The 24,649-nt window shown below is 40.5% G+C and overlaps 1 protein-coding gene across 1 annotated transcript in view; it reads left to right on the top strand.

The window, feature by feature from the left end:
* The window catches only part of TMEFF1 (transmembrane protein with EGF like and two follistatin like domains 1), a 124,110-nt gene that overhangs the window by 63,810 nt on the left and 35,651 nt on the right, over window positions 1-24,649 (top strand). Inside the window, 3 exon segments of the mRNA XM_065752660.1 lie at window positions 10,829-10,938; window positions 14,995-15,124; window positions 22,670-22,696. Of these exon segments, the coding sequence (XP_065608732.1) occupies window positions 10,829-10,938; window positions 14,995-15,124; window positions 22,670-22,696 (267 nt within the window).

Genomic DNA, 24,649 nt, shown 5'->3' with positions numbered 1-24,649 from the left:
GTCTTTCGAGCAGTGATTATCAGCTACTTCAATAGAGCAAATAAGTCACATGGGCTGCATTAATACAGCAGGATAGCTCTTTAGCTTGCATTAGTCACCTTCATGAGTTAACATTCATTTTACACCTTAAGTCATTTGTGTTTGCTCCATTGTTGGCGATCATCATCATTTTCTAGTAGTAGTACTGAAGGTTTCTATTAAAGGGAAGATGGTTAAACCTGGTAGCTAAGTAGTTGGATGGACTTGATGTGACATCCTGCCTTGCCTTTGATAAATCATTTTGTCTCCTTCTACTTTTCTACCTTATCCAGTAAAATGGGCAGGATAATGTCTAAACTTGTATCACAGTTTCTATAACTTCTCTGCTTGTGCTGCAAGTCATGGACTGGCTGTTATCCATGCCTTTCAGGAGGGGGATCAGATCTGTGCTTCAGCCTCTAGGTATTGCAGTATTTCATGTAGTTGTTAATGATAATGACTGGAAGTAATGAGTAATGTTTAAAATTTAAGCTATTTAGAGGCCATGTTTCAGATTTCTACTATCAAGTCATCTTGCAGACAGCAGCATTTTTCCCTTAGAGAGTGAATAATTAAGGGGAGATTAATACAGTATCTGAAAACTCTTTGTCAAATATTTTCTGTAAATTTTACAGGAAGATTTCAAATATATGAAATACATGGTGACTTAAAATACTCCTCCAGAGTATAATTAATTCTACTAATTTGTCTTTAATAGACCAAAGCCTTAATCAAGTTAATTGTTATTTGCATAAAAATTAGGTCCTCAAAAGTTCCTTCATCCTACAAGCACTTAAAGACATTTTTAATCTTACACATGATCAGTTCCATTTGGTTTATTTAGACCATAGAGATGTTCAAGGTTAAGTCTCGATCCAAGCACTCAGAGGACTGAAGATGTGGATTATGTGTGATAAATGGCAAACATCATTGCAAAAAGGATTGTTCCTCATTGGAAGCCACTATGTACACAATGGTATTTTGCAGAAAATCGACCAAAACCCACCTTTTTTTTCTCTGATTTGTATCAGGTAAATGAAAAAAAGTTTGCATTCTAGGTATTTTTTTTTCGTCTTCTTAAGCCTAAAGGAAAAATGTTTAGAATAATGGGAAATAAGAAGGGGAGACGAGCAGCATAGGTACCAATAATGAACACTGAAAATATAATTGCTGGAAAGATTGGGTTTGAATACATGTATACATTCATTTTGTGTTTTTTAAATACTTTCATTTATTTCCCATGAAACATTTTTTGCAAGTCATTGATAATCTGTGTAATATGCAGAGCCTGCATAATAATCTGATTGAAGCTGTACAATCTTTCTCAGTGTTGTGGTTTGGTTTATCTTCAAAGGTCCATGAAGAAGTGTTGGTTTTCACTAGTGTTTTAATTATCCTTGGAAGTTACTTATTAAAAAAAAACCAAAAACCAACCAAAACACTTCTGATTTCCCAGGGCCCCAGATGTCTTTATTATATATACATACCATAATATCATACCATACATACATATATTACATACCATAATATACATATACAAAGCATATGTATAATAAAGTAAAACAAACAGACAGGACCCAAGCAACTTCTGTAATTTTCGTTATAGGAAAGTGTAAATCCATGTGTAGTGCTTGAATTTTTAAGCACCCTTTGTTGTTCCTGAAAGGTTCATGCTTTCATTTTGTGCATATTTTGATATTCAAATGTCACTGAGGTGAGATGACAGATACCCTTTTCTGAGGAGGACAAATCCTAAATATGGGGTGGAATTACTGATTTCTTTAGAAATTACTGATTTTTTGTGCTCTGGAGGGAAAGTGGAAACCATTCCAGCTTTGTATTAGAGCTCCCATGACTGAATCAGGCCTGTGTTGATATGAGCTCAAGAGCAAGGAAAACATACAGGCCTTGTGGTAAAGGGATACACTTTGGATGTGCTTGAGTTTGCATTGATTTCATCTCAGCCACAAAACCAGCGTTTTTCAACCTAAGTTACGCATCACCTACAGATCAAAGTATTAATTCTGTGTAATGCTTATGGAGGGTAATTATCTGGTTTAGTGTTGATTTTGACACCCTTTTATTTTGCTTAGGCCTTCAAGATTTCAGGATTTACACCACTCTAGGTGTAAATGAGAACTGTATTGTTTGGGAGTGTTTGAATAGCTTGTCACTGGTGCTTGGGAAAAAACTCTCCAATTTCCTTAATGAACATGACTAAAGCATTCATCTCATTTGTAGTTAGGTATAAAAGGTCTCTTCAGGAAGAAGACTGAGTAGACAAAGCTGTAACTTCCCTAGGGGCAGTGTGCTTGCCTGCTTGGTTCCTGCTCTGGGAATGACACTAAAAAGCATGGAAAGAGCCCTAGTTTTTGGGGATCAGGGGAGAAGAGAGATACAGCAAACCCATAGCAAGACACTTGGAAATACATTAGATATATGGTCATGGATAGTGCAGACTGAGAGATGGAGAGCAAGTAAGTATTAAGAGAACGAGGACAAATAATATTTTTCCCTGTCCATACCATGAACTGTTCAACTGCACAATAGTCAGAAATCCAGAGTTTCCTTTATGTAAAATAAAAAATTCATAGGAGTCCTGCTAGTTGAAGAGGGTTGATAAAGTGTAAAAACACTTCTTTTTCTTTTTTTTGAAGTTTTTGACCAGAGTGCATCCATTTCTACAGCCAGTAGTGTTCAGCAACGCATCAGTTACTCCATGCATTTCCTTGGTAATCCAAGAGAAACTCTCACCATTGTAGAATATTGCTTTTCAGATCTTAAAAGGAAGCTGAAAAGTCAAATTTGGCATAGGACAGAGCTATGGCAGGAAACACAGTCCTTAGTAGACTGGTCACTCTAGTAAATTTCTGGACATTTATTTTGCCAGGGTATCTTGCAATTTTAGAAAACAAATACAGAAGTAGACATTACAAGCATTCATCCTCTACGAAGACTGATTTTACAGCTACCTTTGGTTGAAATATTCCTGATTTTACCATCACATGTGCAGCTCTAAAAAATAAATGTGTTTGAACATGTTTGTATCATCCAAATTTCAACTTCCAAGTCACAGAGGGCCACAGGGTCATAATGGCACCATTAGTAGAAAACAGTGACTGCTTATTTTGCGTGTGCTCACAGTTTGATTACATGAGCCTTGTTGTGGTATATGTCCTCTCAGCTCCCCCAATTAATGTAAATTTGGAACCTTCTTCTCCAAGCAGACACTGATTTTTCATAAACCTGTAGGAAGGTCAGTGTCTCAGTCCTCAACCACTGTCAGATTTGGCCAAAATTGCCCACTGAGTGCAACAGTTGTTGGAGGAAGCCAACTGAGGCAGTCTGAGAAATCACTGCTCTGTGCACATGCTGTTTCCCTAGAGACTACTATTGATATTACCTGTTGTAATCTTTCTGTAAATATGCTATAAGAGTGTGCTGTGGGTTTTTTTTCCCTAATACTTTAATTTTATGTAAAAATATGCAGTGACATGCTAATTTCTTTGTAAGAGCCTTGCATAGTCACGTTCAATACCTTTTTGTGGTAAGACAGATTCTGCTTTGCAGACAAGACTTGAAGGCAGCGTCCCGGGTGGCTGCTAACAGAAACACACAAAAAATCTGTGCCCTGTGCCAGATTGCTGCAGCACCTGACCCTGATACCAACAAATATGTTTCTGAGAGAGAAAACCATTTCATGTTCTTACTGCATCTTTGGCTGTCTCCAAGCAGTTGCACAGCTAGTCAATTTGTACCATTTGCTGAAATGCTCACCTACAGATTATACATAATTTCTGAAATATTGTCAAAGCTTTTAATGTAACAAAAAAAGTGCCTCAACCTTCTCTACAAATACATTTTTCTTCTTTGTATGATGGAAACAGAAATGCACTATGGGCTGAATCCAATATTTTGACAGAACTGTCATCCAAACACTCATCACTCTGACACTTTCCTCACTTTTTTCCCACTGAATAGAGTTAGTCTGAGGCATACTGGTAATGCGAATAATTGCAGTGTGGGAGACTCTCAGGTTCAAAGCCAATCTTGTTACCTTGCTGTGTGAGTGCTAGTTGTTAAAATTTGCTGTGGTTTCCTATTGTGTGCAAGAATACTAATTACTTTAGCAGCACGTATGCATTCGTTTTCTCTGTGTTTTAGAAGGAGATTATCGTGACTGGAAATGTAAAAGTATAATCATCCTAGGTAAATTGGACGGCACTTAAGCAATCAAATGTTAATGTAGTTTTGTAAAAGTAGTTTTAGGGAAATATTTCAAGCTTTATTCGCTCAGTTAGCATTCTCAAGAGCCAAAGTACAGCATTTTTTTTCTGCACAATTGACTCTTAAATATTACATCAAGACAAGAAAACAGGTTTTACTAGTTCTATAATACTGCTTAAGGTTGTTTTGAAAGCAGTAGATTTGCTATCAGCCACTCAAAGCATCCATTCATTGACCAATTAAAAAAAATGTCTGGGCGTATCTTAATTCCATTAAACTACAGCTGTCTATGTTTTTTTTAAGGTAAAGTCATATTAAGCTTTTTTTTTTTTTTTTTTTTTCCCACATAGCTTCTACTCTATTCCAATGAATTGTTTTCTTCTAATGGAAGTGGGAAGAAAAATGTAGAGTTTTCTGTTTGTTTCTTTTTTTTTTTTCCTTCTGAATTTGAATAACTTGTTCATGTGTACAAAAAAAGTATGATATGTTGTGTCTTGCTTTGTCTTATCTTCTACAAGCATTATCTATCCGGACATGTAATTACTAAGTTTGTCTGAGAGATCTGGCTGCTCCTTTACTCTTCCACCATACCCTCAGAACACTTTTTTAGAAGAGATTCCACAGTTATAAACTCTAGTACGCAAATTGCTATGATTTTTGTATTCCACAGTTGTTGAAACTGATGGGAGACAGCAAAATCAGCCTTCCCAGAAATGTGGTTGATGCCCCATGCCTGTGTTCAGGAGGTGCTTGGACGATGCCCTCATGAATTTGCTTTAACTTTCGGTTAGCCCTGAAGTTGTCAAGTAGTCAGATCAGATGATCTTTGTTGGTCCCTTCCAAATTAACTGTTCTAATCTATTCTGGTCTAGTCTAGTTCTAGGTGAAAATGGAATGGATAATGCAGAGGCTGTTCATCAGTTACTAAGTCAGAGACAGATAGTAGTGGCTGCTCACTCACAGTCTTGTAGGATTAATTGCCTCTCAGCGAAGCACTTTATGAACACAAGATGGAGGAACAACAGGAGTAAATACTGGATGTTTTCCTAAAATTGCATCGGTGGCAGGTGCCAAAGACAGTGATGCAAAACCTGGGGGCCTTCTTTCCTGCAGAACTGTTTGTGTACACATACATATCTGAGCACTGCGTGCTGACTTGTTTCAAAATAAACTTCCTTCACCACACAGGCATGAAGTAGGTGGAACAGCACTTCACCTTCCTAATTTGACATTGTTGGTGAGTTTGGCTCCTACTTTTGATTTTTGCTACAGAAACAGCACAGGATTTGAGGAAAGTGATGTCAGCAAATTGCTGGTGAATGTGGCATACTGATGCCTACCTATCACATTCACCACAAAAATAGCCTTTGCTTCCTTTGTCTTGCAGTGAGCCAAGATGAGAGACTGTGTGTCCCTGTTTCACATTTCCTGTACAAATTAGATCTTCAATGTACAGTTTCACTATCTTAAAAGAAGACACAGAGCCTCCAGGAAAAAAAGCTATTCTTGGCAAATCACATTGTTCCAGAATCAAAATGTGAGTAAAGGCATCTTTACTTTTCAGACACTGCTAGGGCTTGTTCCCTGCCTCTTCAGTGTCTCTGCAGTCATATCTGCTTTAGAGTTATTTTTCTCCTTAAATTTCCTATTTCAACCTGCACACCAGAAATGTGCTGCTTATTGAATGTTGCTCTGATGTTTTGAAAGGCACATAGAAAGTGCAGAGGATGAGCTGTAAAAATGGGCTAATGGGTGGAAGTTGTTAGGTGGTATGGTATCATAGAATCATTAAGGCAGAAAAAACCTCTGATATAACCTAGTCCAACCACCTGCCCGTTCCCACTGTGCCCACTGACCACGTCCCTCAGTGCCACATCCACACAGTTCTTGAACACCTCCAGGGACGGTAACCTCACCCCCTCCCTGGGCAGCCTGTGCCACTGCTTCATCACTCTTTTTGAGAAGGTACTTGTCCTAATACCCAACCTGAGCCTCCTGTGGCTCAACTTAAGGCCATAACCTCCCATCCTAATGTAGGAACCAGCAAGGAGCTGAAGAGCAGCAATGAAATAAATAGAAACAAGTTACTATATACACGGCTGTAACTTGAATTTATTGGTAAAACGGGGAATAACATAATGCGACCTTCACGAGACTGGTGGGATCTGTGGGAGAGCAGTGCTGTTTTGCTGTGAGCTGGCAGCTGCATGCAAGCAAAGATATCTGAAGGGCATCTGTAATACTGGGGGAATCTTTTTTTGCAGTAATTTTATTTGCTTGTGATGTCTCTCAAAGTCCCCTTTGTGGTTTAAGTGGATAGGCTGTGCACAGCAACATCTGAGGCATAAGGCTGACTCTTGAGTGTCAACTTTGGTGTGGGACAAAGGATGTGAATAGCAGGTAAAGCTTTATTCAAGAGCTAGATTTAGAACCCAGCTTATTACTGTACTTGTCACATGAACAGCTCACCTTCATAATCCCTAAGGCAAAAGTATCCTTTTTTGTTTGTTTGGTGGTTTTTTCCTCATTAAGCTCTCTAATGATTCCTAAGTAGTTTGCTAAAATCACCACCCAGAGAAGCCATACCAGAGTCATAAGACTGACTCCTAAAATAAAACAGGTAATAGAATTTCCTCAGATTTTGATTTTCTTCTGTGGTGCTGAGAACTCATCCGGTCATAATAACACTAACTCCAGTATACTTTGTGGACTGTGGTGTACCCTCACATCACATAATTTCTCCTTTGCCCACAGCTTTCCAGGCAAATGTTGACCACTCCAGTTGCTCTTACAACTTTGTTTATTTATGCAGGGTAACAGGTTTTCCCTACCTCAGCTGAAGTAGTCAAAAAGGCTGAAGCTGTATGCACTGCCTGTACCCCCTACCTACACGCATTTCCAAGTGAGAAAGGTGTTTTGTTTTTCCTTGAATCCATTCACCATCACCATGTACAGCTGCCAACTCCAGGAGAACCATGAGTTTTGAAAAAACAAATTGCTTATGAAGTTACTGGATTTACCCATCCTAGATTTTATTTTATTTTCTGGGCATCCAGATGGAAGAAACACGTGGTGTACTTAAACTACAAATTGAATTTCACTTCGGGTTCAGAATTTTGACACATGTAATTTAGCTTGGTGCTAGAGGTTTGTGCCTCAGAGCAGTGCACATTGAGGTCAAAGACAAAAAGCCATTCTCCAAATACTTGTATTGAGCTGTATTCTGAATTCTCTGAAAGGAGTCAAAATGGAAAAGGCTTTACTTATTTTTACTGATGTGTCACATTATCACAAAGTAAATTGTTCTCAAAAGACAAGGGGAAAAAAAAAATAGAACACCAAAAAGACCTGGATGTGGTGCAGGCAGATTCCTGCAGGCTGCTCTGGGCAGGTCCCTCCTTGCCCCACCTGTACTGGTGTACTGGTTGAACAGATACCAGCAAGTCACTTGTAATATCACACTTCAGGTCTTTGGAGATTAATTTAATCATAAATTTGGAAGCTTGATTTAATTGCGCTCATTTTCTTCTGGGAGCTGATAGATTCCTACTTAGGATATTCCCTCTGTATGCAATGAATCATAGTGAGGCTTTCTCTTATTTATACATGCTAGAAGTCTAGAAAATGAGCTGCAAGAGGCATTAAGGAAATGTCAGAAATTATCTTAGACCATTTGCTGTGTGATCTTCATCCATTTCTAGCTCTATTCTCACATACAATGATAATAAATTCCATTCTTCTGGAAATAATCGCAGAAACTCCATTTTAATTCTTTCTCTGTGGGGATTCAATTCAAGAGAGAGCTTATTTCAGACATGCGAGACATCTCCTGCTCCTCTACACATTGCTCTCTTAACATCCATTCTCATTTATTCACTTTTGAGCAAAACGTTATAGATGTGGAAGTCATTATGGCTACCGCACTTCTCAGTGTTCGTGATTTTGTCGAATATAATCATACAGATGTCAGAGCTCTGATTTTACTGCTGCTTGAATTTGCTGCTGAATGGAAGCAGGGATTAGATGCCATTCTATGAGAATAAAGTTCATCTGTCACATTCAAGAGCCAATCACCAGGGTATCTTGTCTTTCATGTGGTTTTGGAAAATCACCTTGCCTCCAAGTCTCGTAAGTGACTGCTAGGCCTTTATTGCTTACGCAGAAAGCTTGTAATCAGTATTTATGATTTATATAGAAAGAAAGACAGTCTGCTCGGAAAATTAAGTGACAGAGCAATAACTGTGTTGTTTCTGTCATCTTAATTTCTCCTCCTGGGGTCTTTTTTAAAAATGAAGTCTGCTTCTTGGAGAGAAGGGGAGCTTACGAGGAATTATCCCCCACCACCATCTTTCTATCTCTTAATTCTATCCTGAAATCATTGCATGTTCAGCCTTGAGAGGAGGCTCAGGGGCATCTCATCAATATCCATAAATACCTGAAGGGAAGGTGCAAAGAGCCAGGCTCTTTTCAGTGGTGCCCACTGCCAGAGGTAATGGGCACAAACTGGAATACAGGAGGTTTTGTCTAAACACCTGGAGTACTTCCGTTCTTTGTAATTGCTGGATCACTGGCACAGGCTGCCCAGGGGCTGTGGGGTCTCCTTCTCAGATCTCTCCTGAAGCTGACTGGCCGTGGGCCTGGGAACCCTGCTCTGAGTGGTCCTGCTAGAGCTGGGCTGAGACCTGCCTGCCTCAGCCATGCTGTGATTTGTAACTTCAGTTGTGAGAAATCTGCAGTGAGCTGCTTGGGCACTTGGACAATGTGTAAACCTCAGGATTTCAATCACAAGGTGCAGCTGCCGAGTGGCTGCTTCCACTGATGTGGGGTTTTGGAAAGTGCTAGGCTAGGAGAGTACTGAGAGCTCATTCAAACAGAGGAGAAGTTAAGAATGGGAAGCCCCCATCTGTTCAGTGGTCTGAGCTCCTGAGAAGAGGATTTTGAAAGCTGTTAGCACTAATTAGTTGGCTTGGTTACTCCCTTTTATTAATTGCCTTCTCTGAAATGTGGTATCGCCAAAAAGTGGATTCTTCTTTCAGATATGACAATCATTTCCTCTTAATTAATCTTGATAGTTTGTTCATCTTCACAGAGCAGATCTTCACAAGGAGAAAGAAATGTGCATTTCCTTCAGGAGCAAATTATGAACACACGAAATTGAAAAGCTGCAATGTTCTGTCACATTAACTCGGGTCCTACAACATAGCAATCACACTTGATAAATGGTGACATTAAATAGAGCATGTGCACGGGGTTGTGATGGCAACGACGATATCTGGCTACCCGGTGTTACACGCCTTGCCCTTCTCATTTATGTCTTTGAGAGTGATGGACATAGATGAAAAAAATAGTCAATAGTTTTTCAATTTTTTGTTGCAGTTATCAGAACATGGGGTTGCAACTGGGCCTTCTGTTGGGCTATAAATACCCCTGTAGCTTTAGTTTTGTGGAAAAATATGCCATTGTGCTATGTTAAATATGGAATTTATGGAATCATTATTAGGAATAATAGGTTGTAACATCATTTGAGATACATTTTTATGTAATAGGTATTTATTAATATGGGTTATGTGGAGGATGTATAATGCTGTATATTCCCTCATGAGCAGTTCTGGATGGTGTCTGTTGCTGCTATACCAGTGTTGGCAGCACTGTGAGCAGGAGGGTGATTTCGTATTTCAGACTGCAAGTGGCAGTGAGAATTACTGTCTTCTGTTTTGACCTATCTTTCTCCATTTCTGAATGGCTGGTATTAGTGTTTTGTTTAAGCTCTGTGGATAGTTTGCTTATTAAAAGTTACAGGTATCGTTTTTAAAAATACTGCTGTCTCTGAATCTCTTAGTTGGTTGTGTTGCTGTACAGTCCTGCAGGTTCCTGACTTAAGCCAAGCACAGAAGGTCCTTTTCAGTGCGCTCTTAAACATTTGCAGTGGATTTTCCCAGTGCCCGTGCTGCTGTTTTCCCCTTTTCATTGCAATCAATAGCAATAGCAGCAATGCACTGAGGCCATGAGGTCACATTTGTGCTAATGCTGACTGCTTCCATCATCTCTCCAATGCCTTCTGCTCTTCTTTCTCATATATGTGGTTCAAATTAAATATATATTTCAAAAGAATATATGCTCTAAAAATGTGATGCTATACAAGCAGCTGTTGTGTTAGGACTATTATTTGTGCAGCAGATGTGTCAGCCTCTTGGTCTCCTGTGCACCACAAGCCAGTTTGCCAGCTGTACCTCTGTTATAAGCTTACTGGGGCAGGAGTTGCATTTTGTGTCGTAGTTTTATTCAGCAGCTATGACAGAAGGGCTCTGGATCATTACTCTGCTTCCTACAGTGCAAGCAAATTATAATAGTTTAAACACACTGTGGTTTGTTTTTAGGCCAGAGGATAGCAGTGTGGGTGAGCTGGAGATTAGAGAGCAGGTAGACGTGCACTGCAGTTGTAGCCTTGCTCTTCTTCAGGACCTTGGTTCAAGTTAGGCAACGGATGTAGTGGGTGGAATGCTCTGTCACTCATGGATGGGCCTCAACTCCGTCCAGGCCTCATGTTTCAATCTGTTTTCTTTCTCTACTTTTTTTTCCACAGAGTTAAATGTAAAAGAATCTGATGTAAGAGTGTGTGATGAATCGTCATGTAAATATGGGGGAGTGTGTAAGGAAGAGGGCGATGGCCTGAAATGTGCCTGTCAGTTCCAGGTAAGCAGTGCTCGCTTTTCCATTTGCCTTTTGTGTTAGACTCAGGAAAATCCAGAGGCAACTTGATTATTTTTCTTCCTTTTCTTCTTGCCTGGGGAGATGATGAGCTTGGCACCATCTCTGTAGCTCAGTCTGTTAATCAACTCAGAGCTGGATTATAGGTAAGGGATGCCTCCAGTCACGTTCCCCAAATTTCATTTCCTTCTTTTGGTAGTCACAGACTTTTAATACTTGTGGGCTGAAAATAATAACAGCAACGGCAATAATAAGAATTAAATTAAACTGTATCCAAACAGGAAAAATGAAAGAAGTATGTAAATGTACTCTGGCACTGAGTGGGCAGTGAAAATTAGGTATCACCAGCAGTGGTCATAAAGTTTATTGAATGAAAATGAGCTTATTGAGTAAATTAGTCCCACTCAGGAAAACAAAAATGCACTGAGATTTGATTAAAAAAAAACCAAAAACATATGAACTTTAAAAAGCAGTGAATAACAAGTTCAATTTGCTCCACTGATTTTTGTGCCCGTAGTTTACGCTTTTTGTAACTGTCATGGTAATCCCACCCCCAACATTACAGAGAAAAGAGAATAATTGTAGAATGAATCATAGAATCACAGAATGGTTTGGGCCAGAAGGGTCCTTGAAGCCCACGCAGCCTCACCCTGAGCCGTGGGCAGGGCTGCCCCCTATCAGCTCAGCTGCCCAGGGCCCCATCCAACCTGGCCTTGGGTGCCTGCAGGGATGGGGCACCACATTTTCTCTGGGCAGCTGTGCCAGTGCCTCACCGCCCTCTGAGTGAAAATTTTCCCCGACATCTAATCTTAATCTTCTCTCTTTTAGTTTAAAACTATTCCCAGTCCTGTCACTATTGGTCCTTGTAAAGAGTCAGGTCTCACTCCTGTTTATAAGCTCATTTTAAGTACTGGAAGCACTGTTAGGTATGTCTGGAATCTTCTCCAGGCTGAACAAGCCCAGCTCTTCATAGAAGTGCTCTAGCCCTCTGATCATCTTCATGAGATTCTTTGAATACATAATTTATATCCAGGACAAAGGTATCAAATATTGAGACTCCTGGTAAAACTAGAAGAGTTAGCAATGTTACCAACCAGCTCTGGAGTGGGCTATCGTTCAGTGCTTTGAAAATAATTTTGTGTTCTGTTTCTAATAAATAATAAATCAAGGGGAACCAGAATAGCAACAGTGTGTGTGTGATCTTACACTGGTTTTGGATCCTGGTCTTTGAGAGCTGGCTTTTGATGTAGCATCGTTCAGGTGGGTACCTACACTGAGGGCATCCTGCAGCTTACATCCCCTAGGAAAAGTGAGATCTGATTGCCTTTTTAAGTGAGAAAAAAAACCTTAGGAGAAGAATTTTATTCATCAGCCTTCATCCTTGCTGTAACTGTTATTTATGAAAAACAATAAAATCAAAACCCAATAATGGTTTTAAAAATGGAAAGAATTTCAACCCTAGGCTAAGCAGAGGTTTCATTTATTTTCCGTAGATGTTAAATTTTATGACTTCCCAATATCCAGGTCAGGAGGACTAAAATAAGTAACTGTCTCATGTGATAAGCTGATAGTTTTTCTTTAGGAGACCATTTTTAAAGCCAACGCTATTTTAAAGCTAATTATAAGTTTACTTGTACTTCTTGAAAAATGTATCCTATGTTTAAGGAAAGAAGTCTAATCATGAGGAGAAGGTGTCATATTTTTCAGGCACAGCAGTTTGAATTCTTTGTGTAAATTTCAACCTTGGTTATTCAGCAGAAGCTAGGTCCACCAAAATACCCCAGGCAACCAATACACAGCCCAAACTGTTAGGTTCTCTATGTGCAAACCTGTACGAGGACCAGCTAATTTTATTGCTGGTAGCGCAGGGCTGTGCAAAGGAATTAAAGAAATCTGTGAACAATGCTTCAACTGAACCCACTGGAAGGACGAAGCAGGGATTCAATCCTGCTCTCCATAGAGAGCATTTCCTATTCCCCACAATTGAAGACAGAGCATTTAGCAAAATTGGCCACCAGTCTGAGTCAGTAAGGTATTTCATTCCTTCCTCAAACTGCAGTTTTCAGGAAAACTGACTTATCAAGAGAGGTGCCTAATTAAAAGTATCATTGCTGGTTGGGTGAGGCTTATCCTGTTGGAGGGCAGAACCATCACTGGCTGCAGGTTGTAGGCCTTGGCTCCCCTGGCCGCCTGGGTGCGGGCAGTTTTGGAAAAGGAATGAACATTACACTTAGACTGTCTTTAACGCAAAGGCTGGTAAAGATTGTCCCTTGGATTCAGGAAGATGCATAGGGACTTCAGCTTCTTTTCCTTTTTCCTCACTCCTTCTTCCTTCTCCTGTATGGCCATTCCTGGCCTGGCAGAGTTTATTAACAGTTTGGTCTTTCAGATCTCTAAATATTAATGAGAATGCTTCCTTCAGAAACAACTGCCAAATTTCAGTGCTGTCACTGAAACACGTATCGTGACATGGCAACATGAGCACTGCAGGCCGTGACTTCTCTGAACACTTTGTGGGCTTTCTCTGTCTCACCATGTCACCTAATGTAAAGTGAGACATTGGAGCTTGATTCTCCAGCAACAAATGTACAGATTAGACTGATTAGGCTGCAGGAGAGGTGCTGAAGGATGCCACTGTGCTGTTTGAAGTGGCCTTAATGATATCCTGACTTTCAGCAGATGTAGTAATAAAAAAGGATAACTCCTTTTTTATTATAGTTGAGGTAGAAGACAACACATTTACCAAACTTCTGAAAAGGTCTCTTGCTGCAATTTATGTGACATTTTGCAAAGCCTAGATTAAAAAATCATCAACACCTGACAGTTGTGTTCTGCATCAGGGATGGTGCAGGATCTCAGTAGGAGTGGTTCAACCACAGATGGTTTAATGGGGTAACTGTTTTAGTAAGACAGAATGAGGAACATTAATAGCAAGCAAATCTTGCATCTTTCACTAAAGAATTACCAACCTAACAAAAAAAGGTATCGCTTAATCTCTCATTTTCTATCCTCAGGACAGAAACCATAATGCTTAAAATATGACACTATAACTTTAATAGTATCTTTAAGCTGCTGTCCCTTTGGAGCAGTTTAGCTTAACTAATACTGTTACTTCTGTGTGAACTCTGTCACTGGCTGAACTACCTCAGTTTGATAATACATGCATTTAAGAAATGTGGCAACTAGTCTGTGTCTTGGTCCCTTGTCTGTTGTGTTTTGGTTTGCTTATTTGTTTGTTTTGCCTGGAAGTTCTAAAGATGCAGAAGGTGTCTAGAATTGTAGTTACCACTGGAATCCCCACGGGGCAATGTGTCTTCTTCCACACAGAGAAGTGGGGTTTGGATACCCAGTTCAGCAGGGAGTATGTAGCACTCGTCGGCACTGGCAGACCAGCTGTTTTAGTCTGTTTCACTGGATTTCTGTACACATTATACATACAAGGGGTATATCATCCGTTTTTCTTAGAATGTAAGAAAATAGCAAAATGCAGGCTGCTCCTGCCAAAGCCATTCCAAATGATCAGTTTTCCTTTCTTTTTTTCTTTTTGTAAATTGTACTGGTGCCTGACTTTGAACTCAAAATTTTGCAATTGAGCTATTCAAAGGCACTATTATAGCTGTTGACCATGTATAACACTCGTGATACTCATGAATTTAATGGTGATTGTCTTCTATTTCCCTTGAAAGACTGTTCTTTGCTCAAAAAATCCAACAAAGTTCCCCTTGAGCCCCATGCCTTTATCTTTCAAATGATTCTAGATGTTTGTCATATTCCCTCTAGACATTACTGAATTCCACTGGTTATTTAGTTATTTTAATCTTTCCTGCTGAATTTCTACGTTCAGCCCATATGGAAATGGACTATTATTTCAGCGATCTGAAAGGAATATATACAGGGAAATTATTTTCCTTCAGTGATAAGAATTATAATTTGCTGCTGGCAACTTTATATTTACACATCTATCTTCCTATACATTAACATGCAATTGAGATGATTCATGTGCTTTTGTGTGACTGAGTTACTTCGTAATTTCTTTTTCAGTGTCACACAAACTATATTCCTGTTTGTGGATCAAATGGAGACACTTACCAAAATGAATGCTTCCTCAGGAGAGCTGCTTGCAAGCATCAGAAAGAGATAACAATGGTATCAAGGGGACCTTGTTACTCTGGTACGTAAAACATTCTTTGTCACTAATGAATGATGGTATATGGTCAGCTCTTTTGTTTTTCCTATAAATCTAGAGATTTTCATTTCCATACTTTTTGTTGAGTGAAATTACATGTGAACCACAAGTCCTCTTGAACAATGAAATATAGAGAAGAAAGCTGATATACTTTCTGATATCCGAACAGATATAATAGGTTAATAAATGAACACAGAAACTAGAGGTACTTTGTCTAGAAAATACTGTGTGAATGCTTCTGATGTCGGGGAACATTGATATTCATACAAAAGGCTTACAGTGAAATTGAACCAATTCCAGATTATTCATGTCTTTGGTATGTATATTTCTTGGATGTACACAGAATTAGTGTGACATCCAAAAGGGGATTCTGATCATCCTGACTACCACTATACTTGTAACCAAATAATCATCTTTACTAATTGCATATTGATTGTTACTTTGAAGATGTGCACAACTCTTACAAAATCATTGCACCTCACATTTCTAGTGGACTGGTCTTTCTACAAATATAAAACAAGTTTTTCAACACTTAAAATACACAGGACAAGTTTTGTCCCTGTCTTGAATATTGCAACATGCTCTTGGACATAGAAGTACCAGAGGTCTTCTGAACCTCTGGTAAGATTTCAAAGCTGGTGAGGCTAAACAGATGACTGGTTATCCAGAATTAAACTGCATGTCTTAGCAACACCAACAGCTGCATACTTTCATACATACATGACACAGAAACAAACAAACAAAAGCTTGTGGGACATCTTTCACCTTACTAGTAGTGACTAGATTACATCTGCATGGTAGCACAAAGCATGGTGATGGATCAGGTGCACACTCCTACCTAGCTTTGCACTGGCATGTCTAGTTACCAGTGTCAATTTAGAGGCAGCAGCCTTGAACTTACTGGTATCCACAACATCTATTTGGAAGCTATGGGAGATATTTGGGCAGTTTACTTAGGCCAAGTTCATTGCAACTGTTCTATTGCTGATCTCAGAGATAGCTTTTTTAAATACAGGTTGGCTGTGTTTTCATAAGCTGCTCTAATGCCTTCATCTGCAGCACAGCACTAATACTTAGATGTGGTTTTATTTACTAAGGTCCAAAATGATCTTTAGCATCTTGTGCCTGGCTGAGCTGCAGATGAATCTTCCAGCAGACCACAGGAAAATAACTGAATGTTACCTTCCTTTGCAATCTCCTGCATATAAATTATCTCCAGAAGACATAGAAATAGCAAAAAAAAAGGTCCATTAACACTTTGGAGCATTCATGTATTCCACTAACAACATCCAAGAAGTATGTGGATTTCTTTTATTTTATATGCACTCTGTTCTACTTACGAAGAAAGACATTTTGAAATGAAAAATCTGTTCTTCTCAGCTTCAAGTTGCTGACAGCTAATTACAATCTCAGCTAATCTGAGATTTATTTTTTTTTTAGCCTTCCTCTCCTTTTTTCTTGTGTCCCACACCAAACTCAGGAAATGCAGTGCAATTTTTAGCACTTAGCCTAATACATCAAGATGTGCTGAGACACAATTGAGCGGAAAGTACTAAAAACATTGAGGGGTGCCATTTGGGTTTTGTACTGCACTTACAGCTGTCCAGTCAGTGGAGCTATACTGGCTCCCTGAGTGTCTGGTACACTCTGATTGATCTGAGAAAATGGGATCATAAAAGCTATCCTCTGGAACCAGCCTATTCCCTGCCAGTGATAATAGGTCATTGTGGAGTCAGTGTATTTGTACTCTTGATCTGTAGCACATCTCTCTCTCCCTCTCTCTCTCTCTCTATATATATATATACATGTATATGTATATATGTAAAGATAAAATGCCTGAATGGAAAAGTCCTTTATAGGTTCCCATTATTTTCACATGGTGCCTCAGAATTTGCTGTGAATATCCATCTGTTTGGGGATATCTTTGGGAGCCAAGCAGAGACCACTGTTTTTCTATCAGAACCTGCTTTTCAAAGCAAAGGCCTGCTTTATCCTGGAGGGATGCACACAAGACAACAGGAAGGAATTTCCCCAGTGGCTATGTAAGAGCCATTTCATTTTAAGTACAGGAGAGCTCTGAAGCTCATACAAGAATGAAAATCTTCCTGTTTGCTGGGGTCTGCTACCTTCTGAAGATGCAGCACTGGAACATAGTACACTGAATGATTTAGTCAGATGTATTTCTTGACAGGTAACACTGTGAATAATTTTTCACAGTCATGGGTGATTTAACAGCTTATTTATATATTTATTTCCTTTGTCTAAGAGCCATCAGAGTGGCAAGATCCTAAAATAAGCAGCATTAAAAAAAGAAGGGAAATCATATGTGCTTTAGGAATGAATAAAATGCAGGTTTTGATGTTAAAGTGACATGTTAGGGAATTATAAATGAATGCATGACTGAAGCTTCGGGGACTGCATATAGGGGTCTCAACATCTGAAAAGCCCATTTTTCTATGTAGGGATGTTTTGTTGTGGGCTGTTTTGTTTTTTTTTTTCCCAAATATCTGGTTTTACAAAGGTGTTTCTCTGCCTAACCACCCCTGGCAGAAGCTGTGGATAATGAGGGTCCATGGGTTTTAGCCAGTACTCGTAGCCTCACATTTCAGAATACAGAGATACTTAAAAAATGAGTGAAATGCACCTTTAGTGCTCTCTTTGCTTAATACCTAAATATATCTTAAAGCAGCCTTAAGCTAGCTACAAGTCAAGCAAATTAACCTGCATTTATAAAGAAGGCATTGTACAGTTGGAGATTGGGTGTAGAGGAGTAGGACTGTAATGTAAGGGACTTGACAAGGGTACTTCTTGGGTTCATTTCCCATCTTCCTCCACTCTCCCTCCTTCATTGTGAGCCTTCTATTAGTGAAAGCTGGATTGGTGATTGTGGGACTGTGTTGTGAACTAGAACACAGCACAAGCCCAGCTTTTTCCTTTTCATTTTCCAGGGATGCAGTGGGTGCCCTATCCCTAAAGGCACTCAAGGCCAGATTGGATAGGGCCTTGGGCAGTCTGAGCTGGTGATTCTATGATTATTTAGTTTCCTATTTGCAGTTCAGCCCACAGACAAATGCAGGGATGGGAGCACCCAGCATGGGGAGGTGGCAAGGCCTATGCCAGGACTGCTGCCATCTCAAAGCATCAGCCATCTAGCAGCTGACACGAGGCCTTCACCAGCTCATAGAAATGGTGCTACACTAACACTGGTTATGCCACCTGAGGTTTCTCTACCAGAGGTTATCCCAAACTGGCCTGCCTCTAGCACGTAAAGAAGTACCTTTACCTTTACCTTTTCTTTGAGGTAAAGAAGCCAGGGAGAGCAGTCAGGGTGGTCACAGCAAAGAGAAGGACCATCATCTAGTCCCTTGATTTCTTCTGCCTCCTTCTGATGGTGAATTTATTGCTTGGTTTAAAATAAATTAATTTAGTGAATATAAAATACTCCTGTGTGATTTATTCCCAACAATGTGTGTTCCTATAAGCCCATACACAAAGCCAGCATTTTGACTGCTGTCAATTGTTATATGCACACGAAAATGAAACCACACAATGATGCAGTCCTTGACATACCACATTTACAGGGTAAACATACAGCATACTGAATGGCTTCAACTTTACATTCTTCAGTCTGAAGTAATCAAACTCTTACCCTCAATTTTATTCATTTATTTATTGGTGGGAGGCTTAATATGAAGCATAATTAGATGTGCATGTTGCCCTGAAAAGAAATATAAGTGCAGTTTAATCCTTTTGAGGGAGACATGGAAGAAATTCAAGGCAGCTCACTTCTAGATTCAGAAAATGGGAAAGTAACTCTTGATGCTTTTATAACAAAGCTGTAACAAACCTGAAAATCTGCTATAAAAACATGCGTGCATTTTGCCAGCTGACTAAGACACTTAGCCCTAGCTTCAGTGCCATACAGAAGCTTTCCTGTCCAGCCTGCAAGGAAAGCCAGTGACAGCACAGCATCACCGTCTGTTGTTAGGAAGAAAATGGTTTGGAAACAGAGAACAAAGCTTACACAGACAAAGCACATCAACACATGCCAGAATTTAATATCCTGAACTTCTTTTGCATGCCATAATCAGGAATGGCTACCAGAATCACATGAGAGCAAATGCTTTTCCCCAGAAGACATTAAGATAAAGCAGCATCACCTGTGTGCAGCCTGGCAAGGCACAGGTTAACAGCCTCTCTCCAGCAGCCAGGAGCCTTGCAGCTGCTGGCAATTAGACTTGTCAGCATTCCTTCCCAAAAGCTGCTGCTGATCTCAAAACTAGGGGTAGTTGCTAGCAGAAGCTCTGCTCCTGTGGATGGGAGCCCTGTGGGAGTGTGTCTGAGCTGCTGGGTGCATGGGGTGGCTGAACTGATACCCAGCTCAGCAAATGTCCCGATGTGCTTGGCCAGGAGTGGCACTGAGTTGGGTTTCACTCTGTCTGGCAGCTTTAAGCAGGCTAAGATGGTTTCCGAAGTCTTCCGAAATGCTGCCCCTTGGATTGAAGCTTGGGGAACTTAACTGGTCTGCTGCTGCAAGAGCATCCCCTTCACTTTGTGGATGCTCTTATCTTACAGTAAGTTCTTGATGATTTCACCTGCTCTTCTCCCAGAGGCACTCCTGTGTAACCAGGGTTAAACTGCAGAAATCTTTCCCTGTCCCTCCTGAGCTGCTTGTCACTCAGGCCTGTATCGACCTGGAAAGGCAAACTGTGCTGCCAGCTAACAGGGAACTGTGGTGAAAAGAGCACTTGCCCTTTCTCTCTTGCAGTTTGGAGTTATCTGGGATTTGTACAATGAAGTTCTGGGAATGCTGGTATTGAACAAGATCTGCTTACTGCAAGGAAGTGGCATGTTGTTGTTGTATTAAAAAATCCAACACGCGCCATCCACCTAACACCCAGCTATATCCCAAAAGCTTTAGGGGAAAATCCAGGCCTTGGGTATAAAGGGTATAATAACTCCTGAGTGCCAAAGTTCAGATACTGGAAATCCCTTCTCAGCAGTCAGCTAATCCTCGCAGTACCCAAATTCCATAAATACATCAGATTTTTGCTTTTTTTCTCCTGGAGAATAGCATACAGTTTTACCTCTGATGTGTCAAGAGGTATTTAGTTCTGCCCATGACACAATAGCTGGTAACCTGTTTCTTACACAGACCTTAAAAAGGTGCCACCTTTTGGCACTTCTTTGCATACTCCTGTGCAAGCAGGATTTGGTAGGTTTGCTCTGGAGACACTACCGGGCTGTGTGGATCAATGTGAGGATCTGCTTGTTCTAAAACTGTCAGCCAATCATTGGTACTCCTGTTTGTGCAGAGCTGTTTGGAGCATGTGCCAAAAACAAGGAAGAAACCTGTTCAATTTTCATGCTAGTTGGAGTTAAAAGCTGGTCTCACTGGGAATATCTTTCTAATTACTGAGCTTCTGCCCAGCTTTCTTGCTTGAGTGTCCTTCTTACCAGGTCCTACAGCATGGTGACTGTCTTTGGAAACTGCATTGGTTGAAGGCCTGAAAAGAGCAGGGCTGCCCTATCCGAGTAAGCTTGCAGAAAATGCTACTTTTAAAACCAGTAGCTCTGTGGGAGAGCCCAGCCAAGATTCAGCAGAACACAGGAACGCCAGCTTAGTTTAGCATGCTGGACACAGGCTTGCTGACACAGCACCGAACTCAGGGGGAAGCACTCAAAAATGATGCCAAATGTTACACAAGATACCACTTTTTTTTCTTAATTTTAATGATATCCTGAGATCTGTAAGGCCAACAAATTAAGAACATATCCATCCCTTTCCTAGGATGTTCTGCACAGAGATCCCTACAGACATACTGCAGGTCAGCCCAGTGATGCTGAGCATCACCTCTGTCACTTACATGGCTCTCTTGGCTCCTTGCCTGAGGCTGTGTGTGTGCTGGGGAGGGAGAGTCAAGAATGTAAGCGTGGAGCAACTCAGGTTCATCTGAGGCATTTTAGCTTTTGGATTTTGTAAGTATTGCACACTGAGCTTTCTCATGCTTGTAGGTCAGCATCCTCTCCCCTAAAACAGCTCAGGACACAGTTTCACCACTTCAAAGAAGCATATCTACTTACATGCTACAGGTAAATTACACTCCTTCAGGTTTCTTAATGAAGCAATAAGACATCATAAAGCATTTCTTTCCAGCAATGCAATGCTTACATTTTATATAGGATTGTCTGCTTTGTTAGTAAAGTGGGTCACTACAGGTGGAACAAGAGTCCTTCTGTTTTTGCATTTATTTCTGTAAGGTGCTAAGCAGAGTCTGTTAGGTGCTGAATAATGGTAGAGGAAAGAAAGGAAAATTTAGGCTTGGGAAAAGAAAAGTCTCTCTTGCTGATACTCTGTGTGACAGGGGATTATTTTTAATGTGCAAAATGACCCAGTATCGTGGAATTTCTCACTTTTCTCCATGCATTAGAGGGAATTATTCTTAGAAAGATAGCTGCTTAAAGAAGAGGTGTGAGGGGGAACTGAACAAATGGAGGTTTTGGTTCTTCCTCTGATGTGAGCAATGAGCTTGTAGGTGGGAGTACAACCCCCCTCCTCTCCTCTCTCTCCTCTCCTTGTTCTTTTGGATTTGTGGGAGTACATTCAGCTACCTCCTCTGCCATCAGACTGGGCATGAAAGGAGGGGTGTGGGATGAGCGCTGCATGTGCTTTGCAGCTCTCCTCATCTTCCAGAGAGACCGAGCTAACTGAGGAGAGGAGCAATTTGCTGGCAGTGATTGCCATCCCAGCCTCTCCTCTCACCAACCTTGAGCAAGAAAGACCGAGAGAGATCTGTGACTTTAAAGGTTTGTCTTCACAGCAGCACCAGCTGAGGACACCAGGATGCACATCCCTGTGCCCTCACCAGTCCCAGAGTGCTCTGAAGAGGAGTGAGTTGGCCTGGGGTGGTGAGGAGGTACTCAAACCATTAATGCAGAGGGAATGCAGCCATACAAAGTCACTCATCTGATGCTAATCCAGTCAGCCTAATGCCAATTTAATAATTATGCTGTTAGAGCTTCCTTACACAAAGTGATTAGCTCACATGAGAGGAGCTATTTTATAGATAGATGACCTAAACCAACTTTACCTTGAGGATCACTAGCCAAGTGGTTTATGCATCACTCCTTCGTGTGCCATTCCCTGGGCTAGAGGGCTGAAGGTAAACCTACTTTCCTTCATAAATAGATTCAGAAAAAAAAAAATCAGGCTGCATGCTCATCATCTGTTTTAGGTTTAACTACTCCAAAGCTGTCACAGTTGAAAAAAGGTTAAGAAAGCTGATCAGTACCAAGCATTGTTGTTCTTTCAATAAGAGCTGTCCTGACACAACAGGCCATGGCCAACCCTGTGAGAGGATGCCCGCCTTTATGCAAGATGTTTGTTTTTACAGCTGGCTCATGAAATGTAACACCTGCGTGATATTTTTACAGTGACAAGCTGCTAACAAACAGCTGCTCCTAGAGCAATATTTTCATTTGCTTCTTTTTTTTTTTCTTTTCTCCTCTCCCCTTCTGTTTCTTTTTCAGATAACGGCTCTGGGTCAGGAGAAGGAGGTGAGTATCAAACTCTGGTTATGTATGCTCTTTTATACTTTTTTAGTGTCTGTGTCTGCTTTATGTGAGATGCTGCTGTGCTTCAGGAATTAAGGAAGAGGTGTGACAACTTAAAAATAAGCTTGCATGCTGTGTTCTGAGCATCTCAGAGCAGTATTTCTGCAGAAGTAGTTTGTAGTGTGCATTTGACTAACGTTGTTCTTTCAAATATGACCTCCATCATTTTTCATTTGTTTCATGCGTTCTGAAATGGTATTGCCAGCGATGTAGTGTACTATTTAGATCTCTACTGAACCACTGTATTTCACCTTTATTTCACTCTTGAAGATGTCTATTCGCGATAAATTTGTTTTCTTGTGTTCATTTCCTCACTGCCTGCAATGTCAATTTCTCACTTCATCCTTGGCAAACACATTGCCTGATATATATATATAAAAAGATTGCAGTATGATATGTTTTTAACAAATATTTTAAATATTCTTGTTCAAAGCTGTTTATTCGAAGAAGGCAAGTAGCACAGCAGGTTCAAATGGAAGTGTCCCTGTCTTTGAGCACATCTTAACTTTCTTCCAATTATTAAAAAAACCCCATAATTATATTTAATTCTAACTCTGATTCTAGTAGCAAGAATAGATATAGAATGAAAAATGTAGTATATAGGTACAGATATAGGAAAGCCATTTTGCTTTTCAGATTGTATTAAGCTTTGCATACTGATGGAGTGCATACAAGTCATTGTGTTTGATATGTTGGTTTAAGTGCATGTTACCCGAACAAAATATTCCCTCAAACCTCTCAGGGACCTTAGGTTTTCATATCTGTTTCCTATTGGCCTGTATGAATGGCAAGGGGCTGCATGATGCCTGCTTCCACTACATCAGTTCTGCATAGCCCAGGCACAGGTAGATGGGTAGCATGTGGGGCTGAACCCAAGCCTGGTTGCTTCCATGAGAAATGCAGTAAGCGGTGCTCACTAAGGCTGTGTGGAGAATTATTTCACTAGCTCACATGCGGTCCTGTCTCCAAGGACATGATGCTGAGTTGCCTTCACCTTTCTAACACAGTTTGAACTATTGGGACCAATTTCCTACACTAGCACTGCCTCTTGTTAACTGCACTGGTGATGCTTCTGATGCTTTTCTGAGCTTGCATCCCTCTCCGTCCCCAGCTCCTGTCTGCTTCCCACTTCACTACCCAGCTTGTTATTCCCTGCAGCTGCTCCTGCAAACCGAGAGTTGCTTGTCTCAGTACTACGGTGCACTTCTTAGAGGAGACAGATGACAGTAATTTAGCCCACGTCTGACTTTTATTTTTGCTGTACTTTTTAGAGATGTTCGAATGCCGTTGGGAATTCTTGTAGTATTTCCCCAATCAGATACAAAAATCTCAGTTGAAGTCCCTTGTAAATTTTACTGTGCTAGTCTGGAATAGATGACTGACAGATGCAGGGATTCTTTGGTAATTTTATGAACAGTTTGGAGAAAAGTAGGACAGAACATGTTGCCTTTTGTTGGCTAAGCTGCTCAGTGATGAGATAAAAGATAACAGTTCAAATGCATTTGTTGCTTGGTTTGGGGCAGGAGACTGAACCCATAGTCTCTTGGTAAGAGATTCCCAAATTGCATCTCCCTTGGCCTCTGCTGCTGTAACCGCTCTCAGTTAAAATATTCATTGAGCCTGGGACAAAGGGAGTGGGAAGAAGGAGACAGCCTGGAGGTTGGAAGGATGTGTTCCTCAGAGAGGCTTTGCTAGCCAAGACTTGAATTTTAATTATTTATGCAAAATAGGATGGCATCAGCTGAAGAGATCTGGTGGGCTCTTCAGGCTGCCTTGCGGCACTGGGCAGTGTCTTGTCTTGGGGGTGGAATATGTGGGTTCAATTCACATTAGGCAGAATGGAAAAAATTCAGTCTGAGTCCCTTCATCCCATGTAAGTCACTACACTGTTTGGGT

The sequence above is a fragment of the Cyrtonyx montezumae genome, unplaced genomic scaffold, assembly GCF_038088225.1.
Source record: "Cyrtonyx montezumae isolate F1298 unplaced genomic scaffold, pur_monq_1.0 scaffold_8, whole genome shotgun sequence".
Taxonomy (NCBI): Eukaryota; Metazoa; Chordata; class Aves; order Galliformes; family Odontophoridae; genus Cyrtonyx; species Cyrtonyx montezumae.
This window is presented reverse-complemented; position numbering and strand designations above follow the sequence as displayed.